We start from the raw sequence: 22,703 nt of genomic DNA, 5'->3' as shown, positions 1-22,703 counted from the left end.
AGTGAGATGATTGACTGTTGTGTCCAGGAAGTGACAAGTGTCATTGTATCTGAAATGACAAAGTCCAAAATCTATGCCATGATGGCAGATGAGGCAAGAGATGTCAAATCAGAGCAGTTAGCTCTTTGTGTCAGGTATGTGTCAGACGGGGCAGTGAAGGAACGTTTCCTAGCACTTGCAGAGATAAAATCATTTGATGCCCAGTCCATTGCAAATGAGCTGCAGCAGCAGATTCAAAACAATGGTCTTGCGGAGCTTAAGTGTGTAGCACTAACATATGATGGTGCAGCTGTCATGAGTGGGATCACTGGAGGTGTACAAGCACATTTAGAAGGCTCCATCCTGAAGCTATCTACGTGCATTGTTATGCTCATGAACTTAACCTGGTGTTGTGCCATACTTGCAAGGCCATCCCAGAGGCTGTGGAGTTTTTCAGCTTGTTGGAGTGTGTGTACTCTTTCTTCAGCACCTCCCTAGTGAATCATCATAGGTTCATGGAGGCTCAGACAAGGCTGGGATTGACAACAGTTGAGCTTGTGCAACTTTCAAACACTCGCTAGGCATGTCAGTTGCGGTCAATCAGTGCAGTTCTTGACACATTGTCTGCCATTTTGGAGTGCCTTTCTGCTATTAGATCCCCAATAGCTGTTGGTCTCAGACCAAAACTCTACAAGTTCTCAACAGTCTATGCACTACTGATGTTTCAGTCACTTCTGTCTATAACTGAAGGACTCCACAAGCTTCTTCAGAAAGAGACTTTAGACCTGGCAGAAGCTTTGATCTGCAAACAAGCAGTGTGTGACACACTTGGAGCCAAACGCACAGATGCATTTGAAACAGAGCTTTACGAGAGAACCAAAGCCTTGTGCCACACCCACAGTATCCCTGAACAAGGTGCCAGGACAAGGCATAAACAGAGGAAAATGGACGATTTTGTGCTGGAGACAACTGCAGGTGCATGCACTGAACTGAACAACTCAGACGCATTGAAAAGAGAGTTACTTTTCCCTTGTGTGGATAGGATGGTTGGTGAGCTTGAGCAAAGACTTTGCAGTGTAAATGCAGGGCTGGTAAAAGGCATCCAGGCATGCGATCATAAATCTGAGAACTTCTTGAGTGAATCACACTTGAATGAACTTGCAAAGCACTACAGCATTGACATGAAAACAGAGGAGGTTCTGGTGGCCAGAAGCTTTCTTTCTCGGAAAACAGAGGCTGGATGTTCACCTAAAGACATGTTGTCTGTGCACAACCTCCTTGACTCAGACATGTTTCCCTCTCTGAAGGCAACAATCCAAGTTGCCCTAACAGTGCCTGTAAGCAGCTGCTCATGTGAAAGATCCTTTAGTGCACTGTGTCAACTGCAGTCCTGGCTACGCCAAACAACGGGTCAGAAACAACTTCACAGTCTTGCAGTCATGTCAGTTGAAAAACAGGCACTTCAGCACGTAAATCACAATAGAGTGATAGACTCCTTTGCCACCCTTAAAACAGACGACATTCTTTGATGCTTCCACCATCGAAGTAACTGTCAGTTGTAGCCATGTTATTTTAAAATGCTGTACATTGTGAGAACACAGTGCTTTTTTTGCATACAGATTTGAATAATACGTGTGGGATCGGAATAAATAAGAAGCATTAGTTAAATACGGCACTGTAACTATGTAGATTTCTTTCTTTTTTGTTGTTGTTTATGCTGTAAACATACAGGACGTCCTGTGTTGTTGTGTTTATTGTTGTACTGTATTAAAATGCAATGGTGGCCTAAAACATCTGTACAGAAACCATCTTTGAATAAATCTAAAACTGTTCAGGAAGTGGAAAGGCAATTTCTCAGTTTTTGTTAGCTGTTTGTGAAATTAAATGTTTGCTCACATCCTGTGCATCTCCTGGGGGCTAAGCCCCCCCGTCCTTAAAATCTAGTGACGCCCCTGGGCACGAATCACAGCATCAATGATGTCTGACTCTGGGTAACTTTTGCTGAGCCCACTTTCAATTTGCCTGGCCAGACTGGAAAAGGTTAGCTTGTCCTTTTGTCCAGGTTCACCTATCTGGCCAGATATCTTAAAGTCTTTGCGCCACATATCATGTGATACTGGGGTTATATTATTTACTGAGGTTCTGGCGTTTGTCATGGAGTTCACGCTTTTCTTCACTCGGTCTTACACTGTATTCTCTGTTGCTTGTGATGTCACTCTGAGTGCCTCTGTATCTTTCTGAGGAGCCTCCTGCTGGCCCATATGATCATGAGTTTCATTTTCACTTGTTTTTAAGGTCATATGTACGTTGGTTAATATGTCTTGAACACTCATGACATGCCCTCGTCCTCTAGTGCGGCCAGCTCTCCCATTCAAGGTTCTTTATAACATGTTTAATCATCTGACCACAGGTTTTTCCAGTCACATGCTCCTTAACAGGTCCTGAGATCTGAAGCGCATCACAAATTTGAATAAGTTCTCCTACAGTCAGTTTGTACAGTGCTCCTGTAATTTCAAGCTGAAGTTTCTCTAATTCAGACTCCATCTCTTCCATCAGTAAAAGTAGACAAAATCAGTAAAGCGAGGGTCTGACTGACTTAGTTGGCTGTTACTGTTCCCTCGCGGTCACTTGGCTCACTTCAGGATACAGCTCCACACCATCTGTCCGATGACCACTTTGTGACTGTCACTCTTTCGCTGATGCCTGGGTAGTATGGAGGGATGGTCGACCAGAGGATTCCACTCACAGCTCAGGGACAGTCCTCAAGCCAAACATCCCAGCGGTGCCTCCAAATGTTGTGCCCTTAAACAGGGGTGTAGTGAGGGAAATTGTTAGAGAAACACACAGCACGCTGTTCATCCGCTCGCTCGTCTGTATTGAGTGATTTCATTCAAATACACAGAAAAACACTTCTGTAATAAACAAATGCAGACCAGAACTACACATTAACCTTCCATAGCAGATATTATTTTAAACATGAATGATCTAAACATTATTCACCACTGAGTAGACAGTAATACTTTAATCCAGGACCACGAGGACGCTAGCATCGAGCTTACATTTCGACCGATTCGCATTAAACTCCTGAAGATAATGCAAAACCAAAGCACAAACTCCTACCACAATTCAGATACAGATCATGTCACAAACATTTCTGTTTTTAGTTTTACACCGTCACACGAAAGCAGTTACCTTAAACAGGGGTGTAGCGAGGGAAATTGTTAGAGAAACACACAGCACGCTGTTCATCCGCTCGCTTGTTTGTATTGAGTGAGGGAAAAACTCAGCGCTCTCACCCTGCTGGAGCCCCAAGGCATTACTAGTGGATCGGTGCACATTTCAACTCTAACAGCACTTGTATCGCAGGTGGCAACCAAATTTAACCTACACAGCTCTAAAAAAGAATATACAAAAATCTGTAAAGCTATCCCTCCAGTTTTGCTACAGATGATAAAAAACACAATTACTTTTTCAAATGTTCAAATTAAACTTCCAACTCTAAAGATAGGAGAGATGAAAATTATAGACAAAAAATGTGATAATAAACATTTAAATAGAGTTTTTAAAGGCCGGATGTATCATGATTATAATAAAAAAGTCAAACTTAAAATACTAGATAATCAAATAATATGTGAAAAACACTTGAAGTTTTTAAAATGGCCCATTGCCCCTAGAATTAAAGAAATGCAATTTAAAATTCTCAATAATTATTATCCATCAGCAGAAACCTTGAGGGGTAGATTTGGTTTTGAAGTTGAATGTTGTGGATTTTGTCAAAATGACCCAGAAAAAACGGAACATCTATTTTTTCTTTGTCCAATTAGTGGAAAATTTTGGCAAAATATACACACATGGTTGAGTAACAAACTCAGTGATCTTGAACAATTTACAATTGAAGATGTTCTACTATACAAATCTAAACTTAAAAAGAAACTTCACTTTTGATTAACCTTGTCATTATTATGGGTAAATATCATTTACATAAATGCAAATGGAAAAAACAACTACCTAATTTGGAATGTTTCAAAAACGAATTCAAAATATATTTGTCCTCCATCAATCTTATAAGAAACTCTAACCTGTTGGCAGATAAGATTTGTCAAACTGTGGAAGATTTTTTGATCCTGTAAATCATTGTATTTACTGTTGCCTGCTTGTGTAATTTGATCTTGTGCCTGTGCTTCGATATTTTGTCTCTACGAGAGTTTGTACAATAATAATAACAATTAAAAAAAAAAAAAAAAAAAAATAATAATAATAATAATAATAAAAAAAAAAAAGTATCACAGGCGGCCATTATTTAAGGCATTACTAGTGGATCGGTGTAAATCAACCCATACATAAATTAGTCTCTATCACTATTTACAACTACTACACTTCCTCAGAGAGAAGACCCGTATGGAGGTATTTCAGGTGCAAAATGTTTGAGCACCTGTAACATTGAATTTGTAGTTGTGTACATTGAATTTGTATGTGTATCAGCAAATCTGAATTCCCACACTCTATGAGTTGTGTACTTGTAAAATAATTTCTTGTGTGTGTCGATTTTTTTCTTCCCACAAATACAACACAAAAATACACATTCACAAAATCGTAATTACAGGTTCACAAATCACATTTACAGGTGCACAAATCACATTTACAGGTGCACAAATCACATTTACAGGTGCACAAATCACATTTACAGGTGCACAAATCCTTCTCTACAAGTCACATATTTCAACACTGACACGCTCACATTTTGCACCTATTGTTGCAGCACACTAAGTGCAAACATACTTGTGCACCTGTATTGTACGAAGTGAAGTTGAAGTGAGAATTTGAATATGTGCAAATCTGAATGTGAACTTGTGCAATAAGTATATGAAATAATTTACCATGAAAATAGCTGTGTCCTCTAACACACAAACACACATTGCTACTTACAACCACTCGAATCCTCCCCACGAGTCACACATTCTCTGTTTTCTACAGGTGCAAATCAGAAATCTACAGGTGCAAATCAGAAATCGTACTTCCGGTCCCGCTGAGATATTTGGTGCAAAACTACAAAACGATCTGATCTGTGTATAAATTCTATGCCCTGAGATTGACAGGCTTTTCGGCCAGTCAGAGAGACGCTTTGCCCGCCCAGCCAATCAGAGGTTTTTATTCCGTCTGAGGTCGCTTTACCGACTTCCGGGTGTGGAATTTCACGATGGAGAGAGTATAGGCAGTTCTTGTTTTGGACGGCTGGTCTGCTCTAATCTCTATAATGCGCATTTCCCAATGACTCAAATAACTTATCCATTCCTCTTAGTATATTGAAATCAAAGCCTATACCAGGGGTCGGCAAGTAGATGTGGCTTCGGGACAAAATGTTTGTAAACAATCGAACAGCGGGCCAACCTGCGGTGGGGTTGCGCTCCGATTCCGCGAGCGGGTGGGGTGGGTTGGGGTACCGCGAGCAGAGGAGCTTCTACAGCTGATTGCTGCTGCTTGGGACACACGTCTCAATTCTGATCACAGATGTATTAAAAATGACTCCCGAGACACACACGTTTTGCACACACTGTTGCTCAGTGAAATCTGGCTACAACCGTGTCCGACCATTAGCGCAAACACGGAAATGCCCGGCAGCAGCCGACCACGCGAGTTTCGTGTTGCGGTGACGGACTGGCTTGGCTCTGTGCCAAATCAAATTTTCAAAATCATCTGGCGGGCCAGATATTATTCCTGACGGGCAAGTTTTGGCCCGCGGGCCGCCAGTTGCCGACCACTGGCCTACACTCTCTCCATCGTGAAATTCCACACCCGGAAGTCGGTAAAGCGACTTCGGACAGAATAAAAACCTCTGATTGGCTGGGCGGGCAAAGCGTCTCCCTGACTGGGCGAAAAGCCTGTCAATCTCAGGGCATAGAATTTATATACAGATCGGATCGTTTTGTAGTTTTGCACCAAATATCTCAGCGGGACCGGAAGTACGATTTCTGATTTGCACCTGTAGATTTCTGATTTGCACCTGTAGAAAACAGAGAATGTGTGACTCGTGGGGAGGATTCGAGTGGTTGTAAGTAGCAATGTGTGTTTGTGTGTTAGAGGACACAGCTATTTTCATGGTAAATTATTTCATATACTTATTGCACAAGTTCACATTCAGATTTGCACATATTCAAATTCTCACTTCAACTTCACTTCGTACAATACAGGTGCACAAGTATGTTTTGCACTTAGTGTGCTGCAACAATAGGTGCAAAATGTGAGCGTGTCAGTGTTGAAATATGTGACTTGTAGAGAAGGATTTGTGCACCTGTAAATATGATTTGTGCACCTGTAAATGTGATTTGTGCACCTGTAAATGTGATTTGTGCACCTGTAAATGTGATTTGTGAACCTGTAAATGTGATTTGTGCACCTGTAATTACGATTTTGTGAATGTGTATTTTTGTGTTGTATTTGTGGGAAGAAAAAAATCGACACACACAAGAAATTATTTTACAAGTACACAACTCATAGAGTGTGGGAATTCAGATTTGCTGATACACATACAAATTCAATGTACACAACTACAAATTCAATGTTACAGGTGCTCAAACATTTTGCACCTGAAATACCTCCATAGACCCGGACCTCCCAATCACTTGATTTGTCTTTTCTGTCACCGTCTGCACAAATCAAAGGACGACAGCTTGATGAAGAAGTGAAGTCAGCTCTGGTCCTTCCTGCAGACTCAGGCTTGACCCGAATATTCCAAATATTCAGCCGTATCCGGTTATTAATTTTGGTGTCCAAACATTCACATTTTGAAGCAGCAGTGTTTGGGTCCAGAATCAGAGGAGTGGAGGAGACCATGCAGGGCTCCAACCTGAGACTAAAATGTGGTGGCTTTGCATCTTTTTGTGGTTGTTTCTTTGGCATTTTTATTTTCACTGTGAGAGCATCCAGACTAGCAGAGAAAGTAAACACTACGCCACTGTGCAGCCCCCCCAAACCCCCAGTCAGTTCATTATTTGACTACATTTGTCAGGCCTGCTGCTGCAGGGTCCAGATAGGCTCTCGCCTTCCCCCTCCCTTTCTGTTTCTCAGGAGTGTGTGGCAGAGGTGGCAGTGAGTTGGGTCATCTACGATGGTTCCGTGACCGTTGAGCTTAAAGGTTCGTTTCTCGGTGGATTTGTCATCTATGAAGAATAAATAAAAAATTTGGCCCCCATGCCCCTCGCGAAAATGTGGGCATAACCCGTGAGCACTGCAAATCCAAAATGGCCGCCACGAGCTTTTTTGGAAAATATCTTTTCAGTGGTTTGGCCCACAGAACCTCACAGCATATGGTTTCTGACATTTTTTGGGTCCAGGATCTCATATTTGATGTTGATTTAATGATTGGACCTGTGTTTGACCTTCAAATTCAAAATGGCCACCATAATATCCAAAATGGCCGCCATCATTAATATCAGAAATGATCTCTATTTTTTACTACAGGGCTCAAACGTGGATAGTTTCTTGAACTTTTTAAAGTTGAAGGATAAGTATTTAGTGTTTGCTTGAAGGTTTGACATGATGAAAGGCGCAACAAAAAAGTTTAGCAAACATAAAGACTCAAGGAAAGGGAAAATGTAAAAATGCGTAATACTGCTGTTAGCCACCACTTTAGGTGTTCACCCTTGTGCCATGATGAGGCCCAGTATTTACGACTTGACGAGGGGTTTTTGGTGTTTTTTTGCTTTTTTTTTTGGTGTTTTTATGTTTTTTTTTTGATTGTTTGTTTTGTTTGATTTTGTAATATATTCGAACAAAAACTTAGCTTTCTAGATATGGTACTTGCCTACTAAAATGTTAGAATGTTGACATATCAAAGATGAATGGCTACTTTTTACTCAACCCTGACCTTCAGTATGATAATCATGGATTTTACTGCTTGTTTATCTTGAAATTTACAGTAAAGTAGGCGTTTGTAAATATGCTAAGTAGCAAGAGAAGAAACAGCTAGGTGGGGATAACCTCTGTTTGACTTCCATACCACAGAGCAAAGCCGAATTTATAAGCACTAATTAAGTTCAGATCAAAGGTCAAAGGCAAAGAAGACTGTTGTTTGATAGAAAATATGTAGCAGAAGCAGTGGTAGGACGGACCTTCCATTTCACTTCCAATTTATCATTTTCTTTCTTTTTGCGTTGCCCTGCCTTTTCAAGCTTATCTGAAGAGGAGATTGAAATATAGCAAGTCTGGTGCATGTAATGATCTCCTGGCCCATCTTTCCATAAAGTGGTGTCGTATATGTCACCATATTTATCAAGTCCTGACCAGTTTTCAGATTTTGATTTCAAACTCTCCCATTTACCTCGGCCGATGGTATCAGAGGACTTACATGGTTTGCCACATTTCAGTACACATTCATAAGGCATTTTTGTGACAGGTAGGCTAAGAAGCAGTTTATTAATAGGTAGGCCTATTTCAATGGAGATAACATTCTAAAAACGTTAATCATAGACTTTTGATCTGGCAAATGTTTCCCTGAACTCGGATGTAAAGGAAAATGATCAGTGAATCAATGAATTCACACTGAGTATTCCTAAAGTAGGCAAAAATAAGATTTGTCAGTCTGTGAGGACACTTTTAAAATTGAACTCACTAATTCAAATATTAGTGGCGTTTATTATACTATATTATGAAACAAGTACCTGATGAGTAGTTAAAGTATCTAGGCCTACATTTCATTTTATTTTTATTGTGGAGACCACAAACAACACTAGTATGTACCTTGCAACATTGTAGGCAAAATCACAGATAATATAATAGCCTACAATCGTAACTTACATCACTTATTGCTGATGGCAGACACGTAAAATTTGAAGGTGAAAAATAGCTCAAGTCATCAAAACATCATCAGATAGGCCTATGGATTCTTCCCTGAAACTATGTGTGGTACAATAGGCTAAAGCCATTGAAATAGATCTAATATAAATGTTAACATGATTGATGGCAGCCATTTTGAATTGATGGCAGCCATTTTGGACTTAGGTTATTTAAAATGAATTATTTATAAAGTAAACATAAAATATTAATTCAATTACCAAACAAAGTCCCAGAAACCATATACTATGGAGCCATATGGCTCAAACCAGAAGAAAGACACTTTCTATAAAACCAATGGCAGCCATTTTGGATTTTCTGTCAGCCATTTTGGATTTGAGGGTCAAAAACTGGTCCAATCATTAAATCAACATCTAATATGAGATCCTTGACCCAACAAATGTCAGAAACCATATATTATTGGGTTGTGTAAGCCAAGCCAGTGAAAAATTATTTTCCAAAATAACTCACGGTGGCCATTTTGGATTTTTCGGGCAGCCATTTTGGATTTGAAGGTTAAAAACAGGTCCAATCATTAAATCAACATCTAATATGAGATCCTTGACCCAACAAATGTCAGAAACCATATATTGGGGGGTTCTGTAGGCCAAACCACTGAAAAGATATTTTCCAAAATAGCTCGAGACGGCCATTTTGGATTTTACGGCAGCCATTTTGGATTTGACGGTCAAAAACACATAGATATATACAAACACTAGATGGCTCAAGGAGGAGTCTGCGGCGTCATCACTTGGCGGCCATCTTAGGACAGGGGACTGCTCTGGTGTGTTGTACTGTAGTCAATGGTAAGGTGGATGATTTCCTCACTTTAACACTCATAACTCGCTCAATTCTTGATTGATTTACAAACGGTTTAGTTTATTACAAACCTTATTAACGTGGCTATGATTCAGGCTAAATGTTGAAATCGCAGCTTTTCGTTTTGAAAAATGCGGCATAGTTGTGTGTCTCTTCTGCCTGGCTACTCAAGGCTGAGGACACAATCTGATTTTCAATTATTAGGTTTTCCTGAGACCAACGTTTTTTGAGAACCTAATCTTTAGGCGAAATTACATTCTTTGTGGTTGTATTTATTTGCTTGTTAAGAGACTTTGATTGAGCCCATAGACCTATAACAAAGTTGATTTAGAAATTTGAAGTTGGCAGGGGAGTCAGAATTACTCTGTCGTTTCAACATAACGTTAGCTTAATAGCATAGTTGCCTAAGTCATATTTGGCCAAAAAAATGACTTAGGCAATTATGCTATTAGGCAAACGAAACTTAAGTTGCACATCATTTGTGTTTAGTTTGTTAAAAACATCTTAATATTTGGATCCTTTATGCTGGCTTTGTGTTTACAGAAATAAAACCTAGTGTGAAAATGCCAGATTTTTGTGCGGCATACGGCTGCTCTAATGAGCGTAGCCTCCAAACAAGAGCCCATGGGATCACCTTTCACAAGTAAGATCTGACAATATTATGACTAAATCTAGGTTACTCGTTATGTACAATACAAGTTCTGTTACACAGGAACAGCATGCCTTTGACATATAAAATTGCAAGAATGCTTTTGACTCTGGCTTTTTAGAAATGTGTCTACCACCTACTTTCATCTTTTTATTCAGATTTTTTTTGGTTATTGTCTTACAAAGTATATGTACGTACATGCAGTATATACATACATAAAGTGAGCCCAGAGATATTATATACTGTATTTTTTGTCCTTACCCTTAAAGGAAATAAAAGTGGAACATGTTGACAATAATTAATATATCGGAGTACTTTTTATCCCATTTTTAAGGTTTCCTAAAAACAGAGAGCGCAGGAGGCAGTGGGAACTTGCCCTTAGAAGGGATGGTTTCACGGTAAATGACAGGTCACTGCTCTGCAGTCAACACTTTGTAAAAGAAGATTTTGACAGGACAGGACAGACTGTCAGACTTAAAGCTGCTGCAGTGCCAAGAATCTTCAACTTCCCTGCTCATCTTCAAAGGGTATGTGCATCATTGGCCACAAGAATTCAAGGTGTTAAAGATGAATAAATCAATATGTAGATATGTGATTTAATGTCACTTTTCCTAAAGTTTAGGAATAAATAATGTGTTGTATATTACAGAACATTTGATTATTTAACTGTTTATTTTAGCCGGTAACAACAGCAAGCACAACAAGAAGAGCAGAGGCAAGCCTGACCGTGGCCCTGGATCCCCCTGATGATGTGAGTATTTGCAGGCATGTGGAATGTCACGAAAAAAAAAAAGCATCATATGGCTTGTCATTAAACTGTTTATCTCCGTGGTACCCAGGAAGGGTTATGATGGTGTTACTAGAAGAGCCCAGTATTTTTAGAGGTGGTATTCTGTGTAAAAGGATTGAGAACAACTGGTTATGTCACTTGCTCTATTTCACTCATACACTTTGATGAATAAGCATGTACAAACTACACCAAGGGCCAGGGAACCCTTACAATCAAGAGAGACATTTTTATCAAGAGATACAAAACATATTTTTGACTTATTGACCAGCCTATTAAAAATCAGTTTATTAAAGCACACCGATTTTTGTTCTCTTTTGTAGATTTTGAGAATGTAAAATAGTTTTTGGACTCAGCACTGATAGATGAACATGAATTGTTCAAATGTTAGTTATTAATTTCATTATTATTATTATTATGTTCATATATTTTCCATAGCAACACGCAGCCACTGGAGACAGGCGAAAGAGCCGGAAGAGGAAGGCCACTGATCACCAGTACGCATTGCCTTCCTGCCCCAAGGCTCTAAAGGCCAAGCTCAATGCTGCCTTGAAAACTGTGCGAAGACTGCAGCGTGAGAAGAGCAATGGCCTTGCGAGGGAAAGGAGGGCCAAGAAGAACATGACTGCTCTTCTGGAGGAGCTGAAAGATAAAAATCTTCTCAGTGAAGAACTGAAAGACAAGCTTGAATGCTACTCAGGTAAAATGAACAATTACATTGAACATTTTGTGTTTTATATTCTTTGTTGGATTTCCTAGTTTCTATTCAAGGGAGACATATTAAGTCACTTTTTCTAACTGAATTCAGATCTTCCGGTTCACCTCCTGTCGAGGCAGGGTGTACAGTACACCAAGGCCCAGAGAGATTTTGCGGTCACACTCCATCTTCATGGTCCAAAGGCGTACCACTACTTGAGAGAGACTCTGAAGATTCACCTCCCACATCCCAGTTCATTGCAAAGGTATTCTTTCTCTCTAATTTGAATTACATTAACAACTTAAGTTATAGTATCATTTATGGCTCGACTTACTGATCTAACTGCTGTAGATGTTTTGAGTATGTCCAGTGTGCACAATAGGGGTGCTTGGGTTATTGCTTGTGTTAGTGGTTCATTTGGTAAGTGATTAAATGTCTAATGTATTTTAATTGTACCAAGGTGGCTGAGCTCTCTTGACGCCAAACCTGGTCTCAACCAAATGATGCTGGACATGCTAGAGAGACGGCGCCATCAAGATGAGGCCAAGTATGGTTGTGTCACTCTGATGTTGGATGCCATGGCCATAAAAAAGCATGTTCAGTATGATCCACAGACACAAACCATGGGTGGGTTTGTGGACATGGGGGATCACTTGAATCAAACTGACATAGCTTCCGAGGCTCTTGTCTTTATGGTGGTTGGGCTCCAAGGTTTTTGGAAAGCTCCAATTGGATATTACCTCACCAAGAGCTTGACACCAGAAACGCAGAGAGTCCTGGTAGTGCATGCTCTGGAAGAACTTCATCAGCGCCAGATAAAGGTGGTGTGCATTACAATGGATGGCCATGCAACCAACATCAGCATGTGCACCCAGCTCAGATGTGACCTTAAAGCATCACCATGTGAGGCTTTGAAGACCCATTTCCCACATCCAAGAACCAGTGAAAAGGTTTTTGTTCTGATGGATACTTGCCACATGTTGAAGCTGACTCGCAATATGTTGGAGGTACATTTTATTACATATTTGCTCTGGCTGACCATATTCAGTTTTTATATGTTCTGACTCTATGAAATCTGTATTTTTACATAAGTGTGAAGAATAGGGTGCTTAACATTTCATGGGTGCTGGCAGTAAAAAATATTGTGATTCTGCAGGCATACAGCCCAATTAGAAGCATCACTGGCAGCATCAGTTGGGAGTACATCGTTCATCTGAATGATGTCCAGAAGAAAAGTGGACTACATGCAGCCAATAGTGTCACTGACAAGCATGTGCACTTTGAAAATCAGAAGATGAAGGTATGTTGATATGATGATTTTATGTATAGAAAGCTAAAAAAAAAATGCCTCTAGGACAATGTGTTTTTATCCCGATGATGATATTTCTATATTGTAGAGCTTTTTTGCTCACAATTTAAACTGTATATTTTATTATCAATCAAGGTCTCCCTGGCAGCTCAGACCTTGAGTAATTCTGTGGCCGTGGCGCTCCGCACTTTGCGGGATCTGAAGGAACCACGGTATGCAGTCTTCAAAGACTGTGAGGCTACTGCAGAATTCATAGAGGTAATATCTCTAGGGATTTTCACCCTTAACTAAAATTTTTTTTAATATTCTACTGTTCTTATGAACATTTGAGTAATCAATGGCTTAATCTCTGTGGCATTTATGGCATTCATCACAGGTCAGAGATTTCAGATTTTAAGATTCCTCAAAAGCGTGAAAATACCAGAACAGAAAATTCAGAATGCAATGCTTGTAGATCTACTACTATTGTTGTTAATGTATACACTAGTTAGAATTTGGGCATCAGTACCAATAACCGAATTATGACCATCCTCAGATGTACTAATATGCAAGCACTTAGGCAGAGTATTAGCTATTTATACTTTCCTAAACCCATTCTTACCTCAGGAACACCCTTATTGTCACATCTCAGGTTTAAAGCAGTGCAGCAAAAAGCACAACCGCAGAGAAATCAGACTATTATTCATACTAAGATGTTTACTTTTGGATACTTTTTGATACCCAGTTATGGTGATGGTATCAGCCCTTCCAGTTAATTTATGTATTTGTTTATAGATAACAGACAAGCTGTTTGATATCTTAAACAGCCGAAATCCCAGAGCCAAAGGGTTCAAAGCCCCACTTGGTACTAGGAATTGGACAAGCACCAGGGAGTTCTTGTCAAGAGCCAGGGCATACTTGCTCACATTGAAGATGGAAGATGGCACACCCCTTTACCGAACAAAGAGGTCTTTTTAAAAAGTAGATGTTCTGTTAGTGATGCACTACTACCGTTTTTCCCCAACACAAGTACAAACCCTCAACTTTTGAGTGGTCACCTATACCCACTACAAGTTCCTTATTATAATATAATGATTGGAATGAGACTTTTTAACAATTACCAATAGCTCATCTCTACCGGTTTCAGTGCATCCCTGAAGTCAATTAATCTCTCTGTTCTCCTTTATTATCAAGTTTATGTAATTCTCTATCTTCTGCATGAAGTTCAGATGGTCTGTCCTGCTCAGTCTGCATCGAGTTCATAAGACGCTCTGTCCTCCTGTTTGCATCGTGTTCAAAAGATGCTCTATCCAGACAAGTGCTTATCTGTGAGCATTATTATTTTTACCCTATACCATGTGTGTTTGCATCACTGCCTTCTTGTGTCCTTGGCAGGATCATCATAGTAATATAATATTTGATTTTGAAGGTTCCTCTCTGTCCTCGGCTTCATCATTAACATTGACACGATGATGACGATGATTCCTGTGCTGCTTGAAGGACAGCAATATGTCCTGACATACAGGTTTAGCCAGGACCACTTGGAGCTGCTTTTCAACGCCATCAGAGCATCTGGTAGGGTTCATATTTACCAACTGCTACACTACGTGACATGACATTTCCACAAATGCATTTATTGATTTCACGTATAAAGTATCTGGAAGTGTCACAAAAACCATTTAGAGTACTGAGAATGTCCATCTGTTTACAGAATTTGTCCCCACTGTGATACTGTCTGAACTGCATAATAATGTCATTCAACTTAATTTATGTGAGAACCGATCATATTTAGGGGTGGCTAGTTTTTTTTAAACCATAAATATATATTGAATATCTGTGTAATGTACTTGTATATATCATGTTTTGTTTTTTTTAAGGTGGTTGGAATAACAACCCTAATGCCAGCCAGTTCAAGTATATCTTCCGAAAGCTGATGGCCAGGTGTGGGGTTGTTAAAACAAGCAGCAAAGGTAATGTGACAGCACAGGATGACACAGAGTCCATACCAGCTTTACCAGTGTCCTCTCCTGTTCAGTCGTACCACATTGACACATCCACCAGCCTGTCGGCTGTAGACATGTGTTCTGCAGAAGGAGAAGATCTTCCATCCCCGTTTGCAGACATTCCTGCACTTGTACATGACCACAGCTACCTTCCCAAGCACTTCGATGGTCTCGTGGACAACATTCTTATGTACATTTCAGGTAGAGGTTGACTGATGGTAGATTTAGCCTATAACAGATTAATTTCCCAATGGTTATTTATTATTTTAACATATGAATCTGTCTACCGCAAATTTTAGGATTTGTAGTGCGACGCACTCTGAAGAAGCTGTCCTGTGATGTCTGCCGGGCCAGCCTCGTGACGGATGCTGAATCTGCCCGAAAAGACCAGAGCTACCACCTGCTGACCCTCAAAAACAACGGAGGTCTCATTATTCCATCTGAAGGCACCGTGAAGGTCATCAGGGCAGCAGAGTGGGTCGTTCGCCAGGCAGCAGCAGATTCCAGACGATCACACCCCATCAGAATGTTGGAGGTCCTCCACATGGTGCGGAAGAGGATAGGCTCAGAAGATGTGTTTTTGCTTGGGGAACACATCAATGACACGCGCTATGGCATTGACATTCACCACCATACACTGTTGACCTTAGTTGTGTCCCTGTTCTTCAAGCTAAGGCTGCACCACATCGCTAAAATGACAACACTGAGGTTGCAGATTAATAATGAAAGGCAGATGCTCAACAAAACTGTCCTTTTCAAAGGACATTAGCTCCAGCTGTCTGTCACATATGTACATTTTTTTCGTTGAGTTCTTGGCATTCCTGTTGGTGGTGGTGGGGGGGGGGTAATGCTGCGCTCCGTTATCATCAGAACTGGGAGGAGGGAAGTGGGAGTGACATCATCTCTGGGTGATCAGCATTCCAGTTACAAAGTTCGGAAAAAAAGGGATGCTCTACCAGGCTATTGTTAACCGTTGTTAGGACGCCCTTCGTTGTAGTTCATAAATATGAAGAATGTAAATAACACTATGGCGGCATTTCCATAAAAAAAGCTGAAAAGTGCTGTGTATACGGCTGACTCAGTGTGACAAACCCTTGTCAGAAGTGCTTATAATCTGAATATTACAGGATTTTTCTTTCTTTATTATTTATTTTTTGTTCAAATGTCATTATTTGTTTTTTTTCATTTTAGCTTTACTTTTCATATTTATTCATCATCATTTATTTATTTTGTCTATTTGAATATTCTAAATATTAAAGATTGACAGTATAATATCAGTGTGTGTATAGCTATTTCTTTATTACCTATCTACTTAATATAATTTTTATATGAATTCAATGGTTTTAATTATTTTTAAGTAAACAGTAAAAGAAGTACATCTCTGACGTTTATAACAAACCAAGCTGTTCTAAAATCGGTTGAAAATTGAGCAATCTACAGTGATTTTAAAATCCATGCTCCATTGACTTTAATGTTATGAGTGATCGAGCAGCCCTGTCCCAAGATGGCCGCCATGTGGCGACGTCGCTCCCCATAGGCTGACAGCGCTCATGAGACATCTAGTGTTGTATATATCTATGCAAAAACAGGTTCAATCCTTGAATCAACATCAAATATGAATTCCTGGACCCAAAAATTGTCAGAAACCATATGCTGTGGGGTTCTGTAGGCCAAACCACTGAAAAGATATTTTTCAAAATAGCTCACGCCGGTTATTTTGGATTTCCAGTGCTCACGGGTTATGCCCACATTTTCGCGAGGGCCATGGGGGCCAAATTTTTTATTTATTCTTCACAGATGACAAATCCACCGAGAAACGAACCTTTAAGCTCAACGGTCACGGAACCATCGTAGATGACCCAACTATAGATAGATAGATAGATAGATAGATAGATAGATAGATAGATAGATAGATAGATAGATAGATAGATAGATAGATAGATAGAAAGAACAGGGAGGAAACCCCAGCAGAAGTGGGAGGCCGACAGTCTGCTTCAGCTGGTTGGGTCGACTGGAAAGGGATTGCAGAGAAAGATGATTCAATTCAGTTTTATTCATATAGCGTCAATTACAATCAAATTGTCTCAAGACGCTTTACAGAACCCATATGCCTGACCCCCAGAGCAAGCCCAAAGGCGACAGTGGCAAGGAAAACACCCTTTTAACAGGGAAGAAACCTTGAGCAGAACCCGGCTCTATATAGGGGGGACCCATCTGCCTGCTGGCCGGGCGGGTTGAGAAGGACAGAGGAGGGCAAGGGGGAGGGATTGGAGGAGAGGGAGGGGTGGGAAAGCAAAGATCTGCATTCTTTTTTGTTTTTTTCCTTTTTTCCCTTTCTATCATTTTGAAGCGTCCAGGTGTTTTTTTTCTACGTCTTCCTGGTCGCTCTGTTCTATCGCTCTTTGCTTGCATCACTTCAGTCTGAAACGTTTAGGACTTCTCTCATCGCCGTCCTCATCCTCATCTCTGTCTCTCTTTTTCCACAATCGGCAATGTTTGCTGTCCTGAGAATCGACATCCTCGTCGTCTTCTCTTGATCTTTTTCTTGATGCAGCAGGAAGATCACCTGGATCAGCCTCACTGTCTTGGTGATGGACTGGAGCATCGTCATCTTCGTCACTGTCACTGTCATCACTGTCAGTGTCATCAAACTCATCCCACCAGCGGAATCTTCTGCTGGGGGCGTCTTCACGTTCATCCTCCTCCTCCTCACGCTGCCGTCGCCTTGATGCTTCAGGCTGAGGATCATCAGATGCTTCCGCTTCTTGGATAACCTCCACCTCTGGTCTGATTATGTCGTGTTCCACATTGTCCATGATAATGTTGTTCATGTTCTCAGTGAAGTAGCGGTCAAAAATGTGCCTCAGATCGCAGAACAGAGGATCGTCCACTCCGTGATGGGTGACTGTACGGAGCAGTTCCAGCAGCGTACGTGCATACTCTGCAAAGTCAGCCTCCAACATTCGTTCAATTGTGGCTAGATGAAATGTCAGTCCTGAAAAATCAAATCCACAGTTTTGGCACAATTAATAAGAATCAAGGTCAAAACCAGCACTTCAATTTTCCTCAACTAGCAAAGAAAACTGATGTAAAATGCTCTAAAGTGTACATCACAGATATCTCAGATGTGAAACAATGGAACAACTACTTACGATTTGGAGGCTGATTAAGAGAGTCCCCGACGTCCATCTTTAGAAAAGCAGCTAAATGATGTGTGACAGTGGTGCTGAAAGTTTTCTGTGGTCTGTCCAACAAAAACGCCGACTGGTTCAGTGAGATCTCAAGAGCAGACTGTCCTTATTCCTAAGCTGCTTTGCTTTGGTTGGATTTCAGTTCAGTTCAAATCAAAACACTTCATTTGTAACTGTCAGTAATTCCAGCTTTCACTAACATGGGGCTGAAGGCAAGTGTTCTTTATCACATTTAAAAGTAAACACTTGCATATTATATTTAGAAATGCATATTTGATCTACATTTGAGTCCAAAAAGATGCTGAGGTTAATTGATGATCCTAAATGTTCCTGTAGGTGTGAGTGTGATTGTTTGTCCTGTTTTTAAGCTACTGTGTTGTTTTCAAGTTGTTTTCTTGTTTTTTTTCCTCTGTGAAGCACTTTGGTCACCCTTTGGGTTGTTGTAAAGGCCATAAAAATAAACTCTGATTGATTGATTGATTGATTGATTGATTGATTGATTGATTGATTGTAATTTTTGCATGTTTTCGTCTCATTTTTCTGTATTTTAGTTTCATGTTTTGCATCTGTTCTTGTAACTTTTGCATCTTTTTGAGTAATTTGTGGATCTTTTTGTGCCATTTTTCTGTATTTTAGTGTCATTTTTGTATCTTTTCTTTTAACTATTGCATATGTTCCAGTAATTTCTGCAACTTTTAACCCGTTAAGCTTCAGTGTCCCGCCCGCGGAACACTTGAGATTTGCATAAGAATTTAAAGAATGTCCGAAAGAATGTCCGAAGCTGCAAACGTGATTACAGAAACACTATACACCCATGTAAAGCTTAGATTCTCATGATAGATAGATAGATAGATAGATAGATAGATAGATAGATAGATAGATAGATAGATAGATAGATAGATAGATGACAGTAGTTGGGTCATCTACGATGGTTCCGTGACCGTTGAGCTTAAAGATTTGTTTCTCGGTGGATTTGTGATCTATGAAGAATAAATAAAAAATTTGGTCCCCATGGCCCTCGTGAAAATGTGGGCATAACCCGTGAGCACTGGAAATCCAAAATGGCCGCCGCATGCTATTTTGGAAAATATCTTTTCAGTGGTTTGGCCCACAGAACCCCACAGCATATGGTTTCTGACATTTTTTGGGTCCAGGATCTCATATTTGCTGTTGATTTAATGATTGGACCTGTGTTTGACCTTCAAATTCAAAATGGCCACCATAATATCCAAAATGGCCGCCATCATTAATATCAGAAATGATCTCTATTTTTTACTACAGGGCTCAAACGTGGATAGTTTCTTCAACTTTTTAAAGTTGAAGGATAAGTATTTAGTGTTTGCTTGAAGGTTTGACATGATGAAAGGCGCAACAAAAAAGTTTAGCAAATATAAAGACTCAAGGAAAGGGAAAATGTAAAAATGCGTAATACTGCTGTTAGCCACCACTTTAGGTGTTCACCCTTGTGCCACGATGAGGCCCAGTATTTACGACTTGACGAGGGGTTTTGGGGTTTTTTTGCTTTTTTTTGGTGTTTTTATGTTTTTGTTGTTTGTTTTGTTTGATTTTGTAATATATTCGAACAAAAACTTAGCTTTCTAGATATGGTACTTGCCTACTAAAATGTTAGAATGTTGACATATCAAAGATGAATGGCTACTTTTTACTCAACCCTGACCTTCAGTATGATAATCATGGATTTTACTGCTTGTTTATCTTGAAATTTACAGTAAAGTAGACGTTTGTAAATATGCTAAGTAGCAAGAGAAGAAACAGCTAGGTGGGGATAACCTCTGTTTGACTTCCATACCACAGAGCAAAGCCGAATTTATAAGCACTAATTAAGTTCAGATCAAAGGTCAAAGGCAAAGAAGACTGTTGTTTGATAGAAAATATGTAGCAGAAGCAGTGGTAGGACGGACCTTCCATTTCACTTCCAATTTATCATTTTCTTTCTTTTTGCGTTGCCCTGCCTTTTCAAGCTTATCTGAAGAGGAGATTGAAATATAGCAAGTCTGGTGCATGTAATGATCTCCTGGCCCATCTTTCCATAAAGTGGTGTCGTATATGTCACCATATTTATCAAGTCCTGACCAGTTTTCAGATTTTGATTTCAAACTCTCCCATTTACCTCGGCCGATGGTATCAGAGGACTTACATGGTTTGCCACATTTCAGTACACATTCATAAGGCATTTTTGTGACAGGTAGGCTAAGAAGCAGTTTATTAATAGGTAGGCCTATTTCAATGGAGAAAACATTCTAAAAACGTTAATCATAGACTTTTGATCTGGCAAATGTTTCCCTGAACTCGGATGTAAAGGAAAATGATCAGTGAATCAATGAATTCACACTGAGTATTCCTAAAGTAGGCAAAAATAAGATTTGTCAGTCTGTGAGGACACTTTTAAAATTGAACTCACTAATTCAAATATTAGTGGCGTTTATTATACTATATTATGAAACAAGTACCTGATGAGTAGTTAAAGTATCTAGGCCTACATTTCATTTTATTTTTATTGTGGAGACCACAAACAACACTAGTATGTACCTTGCAACATTGTAGGCAAAATCACAGATAATATAATAGCCTACAATCGTAACTTACATCACTTATTGCTGATGGCAGACACGTAAAATTTGAAGGTGAAAATAGCTCAAGTCATCAAAACATCATCAGATAGGCCTATGGATTCTTCCCTGAAACTATGTGTGGTACAATAGGCTAAAGCCATTGAAATAGATCTAATATAAATGTTAACATGATTGATGGCAGCCATTTTGAATTGATGGCAGCCATTTTGGACTTAGGTTATTTAAAATGAATTATTCATAAAGTAAACATAAAATATTAATTCAATTACCAAACAAAGTCCCAGAAACCATATACTATGGAGCCATATGGCTCAAACCAGAAGAAAGACACTTTCTATAAAACCAATGGCAGCCATTTTGGATTTTCTGTCAGCCATTTTGGATTTGAGGGTCAAAAACTGGTCCAATCATTAAATCAACATCATATATGAGACCCTGGACCCCAAAAATGTCAGAAACCATATATTGTGGGGTTCTGTAGGCCAAACCACTGAAAAGATATTTTTCAAAATAGCTCACGCCGGTTATTTTGGATTTGCAGTGCTCACGGGTTATGCCCACATTTTCGCGAGGGGCATGGGGGCCAAATTTTTTATTTATTCTTCACAGATGACAAATCCACCGAGAAACAAACCTTTAAGCTCAACGGTCACGGAACCATCGTAGATGACCCAACTATAGATCGATAGATAGATAGATAGATAGATAGATAGATAGATAGATAGATAGATAGATAGATAGATAGATAGATAGATAGAAAGAACAGGGAGGAAACCCCAGCAGAAGTGGGAGGCCGACAGTCTGCTTCAGCTGGTTGGGTCGACTGGAAAGGGATTGCAGAGAAAAATGATTCAATTCAATTCAATTTTATTTATATAGCGTCAATTACAGTCAAATTGTCTCAAGACGCTTTACAGAACCCATATGCCTGACCCCCAGAGCAAGCCCAAAGGCGACAGTGGCAAGAAAACACCCTTTTAACAGGGAAGAAACCTTGAGCAGAACCCGGCTCTATATAGGGGGGACCCATCTGCCTGCTGGCCGGGCGGGTTGAGAGGGACAGAGGAGGGCAAGGGGAGGGATTGGAGGAGAGGGAGGGGTGGGAAAGCAAAGATCTGCATTCTTTTTTGTTTTTTTCCTGTTTTCCCTTTCTATCATTTTGAAGCGTCCAGGTGTTTTTTTTCTACGTCTTCCTGGTCGCTCTGTTCTATCGCTCTTTGCTTGCATCACTTCAGTCTGAAACGTTTAGGACTTCTCTCATCGCCGTCCTCATCCTCATCTCTGTCTCTCTTTTTCCACAATCGGCAATGTTTGCTGTCCTGAGAATCGACATCCTCGTCGTCTTCTCTTGATCTTTTTCTTGATGCAGCAGGAAGATCACCTGGATCAGCCTCACTGTCTTGGTGATGGACTGGAGCATCGTCATCTTCGTCACTGTCACTGTCATCACTGTCAGTGTCATCAAACTCATCCCACCAGCGGAATCTTCTGCTGGGGGCGTCTTCACGTTCATCCTCCTCCTCCTCACGCTGCCGTCGCCTTGATGCTTCAGGCTGAGGATCATCAGATGCTTCCGCTTCTTGGATAACCTCCACCTCTGGTCTGATTATGTCGTGTTCCACATTGTCCATGATAATGTTGTTCATGTTCTCAGTGAAGTAGCGGTCAAAAATGTGCCTCAGATCGCAGAACAGAGGATCGTCCACTCCGTGATGGGTGACTGTACGGAGCAGTTCCAGCAGCGTACGTGCATACTCTGCAAAGTCAGCCTCCAACATTCGTTCAATTGTGGCTAGATGAAATGTCAGTCCTGAAAAATCAAATCCACAGTTTTGGCACAATTAATAAGAATCAAGGTCAAAACCAG

General features: G+C 40.2%; 2 protein-coding genes across 2 annotated transcripts in view; both read left to right on the top strand.

Moving 5' to 3' along the window:
- The window catches only part of cntn2 (contactin 2), a 192,706-nt gene that overhangs the window by 165,522 nt on the left and 4,481 nt on the right, over positions 1-22,703 (top strand). The gene's annotated exons all lie outside the window — the stretch shown is intronic.
- Positions 14,484-17,780, top strand: LOC127534177 (uncharacterized). The gene is made up of 4 exons (XM_051948724.1): positions 14,484-14,623; positions 14,926-15,252; positions 15,351-15,690; positions 17,606-17,780. The coding sequence occupies exons 1-4, from the start codon at positions 14,518-14,520 to the stop codon at positions 17,778-17,780; spliced, it is 948 nt and encodes a 315-aa protein (XP_051804684.1). The 5' UTR covers positions 14,484-14,517.

The sequence above is a fragment of the Acanthochromis polyacanthus genome, chromosome 5 (assembly GCF_021347895.1).
Source record: "Acanthochromis polyacanthus isolate Apoly-LR-REF ecotype Palm Island chromosome 5, KAUST_Apoly_ChrSc, whole genome shotgun sequence".
Lineage (NCBI taxonomy): Eukaryota > Metazoa > Chordata > Actinopteri > Pomacentridae > Acanthochromis > Acanthochromis polyacanthus.
Note: the sequence above shows the minus strand (reverse complement) of the source record. Positions and strands in the feature narration are given on the sequence as shown.

Excerpts from the sequence above, each read along its gene's own strand:
- LOC127534177 (XM_051948724.1), top strand. The coding sequence starts at position 14,518 with ATGATGACGATGATTCCTGTGCTGCTTGAAGGACAGCAATATGTCCTG. Across the intron at positions 15,253-15,350 it reads CATTCTTATGTACATTTCAG|GATTTGTAGTGCGACGCACT; the intron begins GTAGAGGTTGAC and ends CGCAAATTTTAG. Across the intron at positions 15,691-17,605 it reads GACATTCACCACCATACACT|CAGGAAGATCACCTGGATCA; the intron begins GTTGACCTTAGT and ends TTCTTGATGCAG.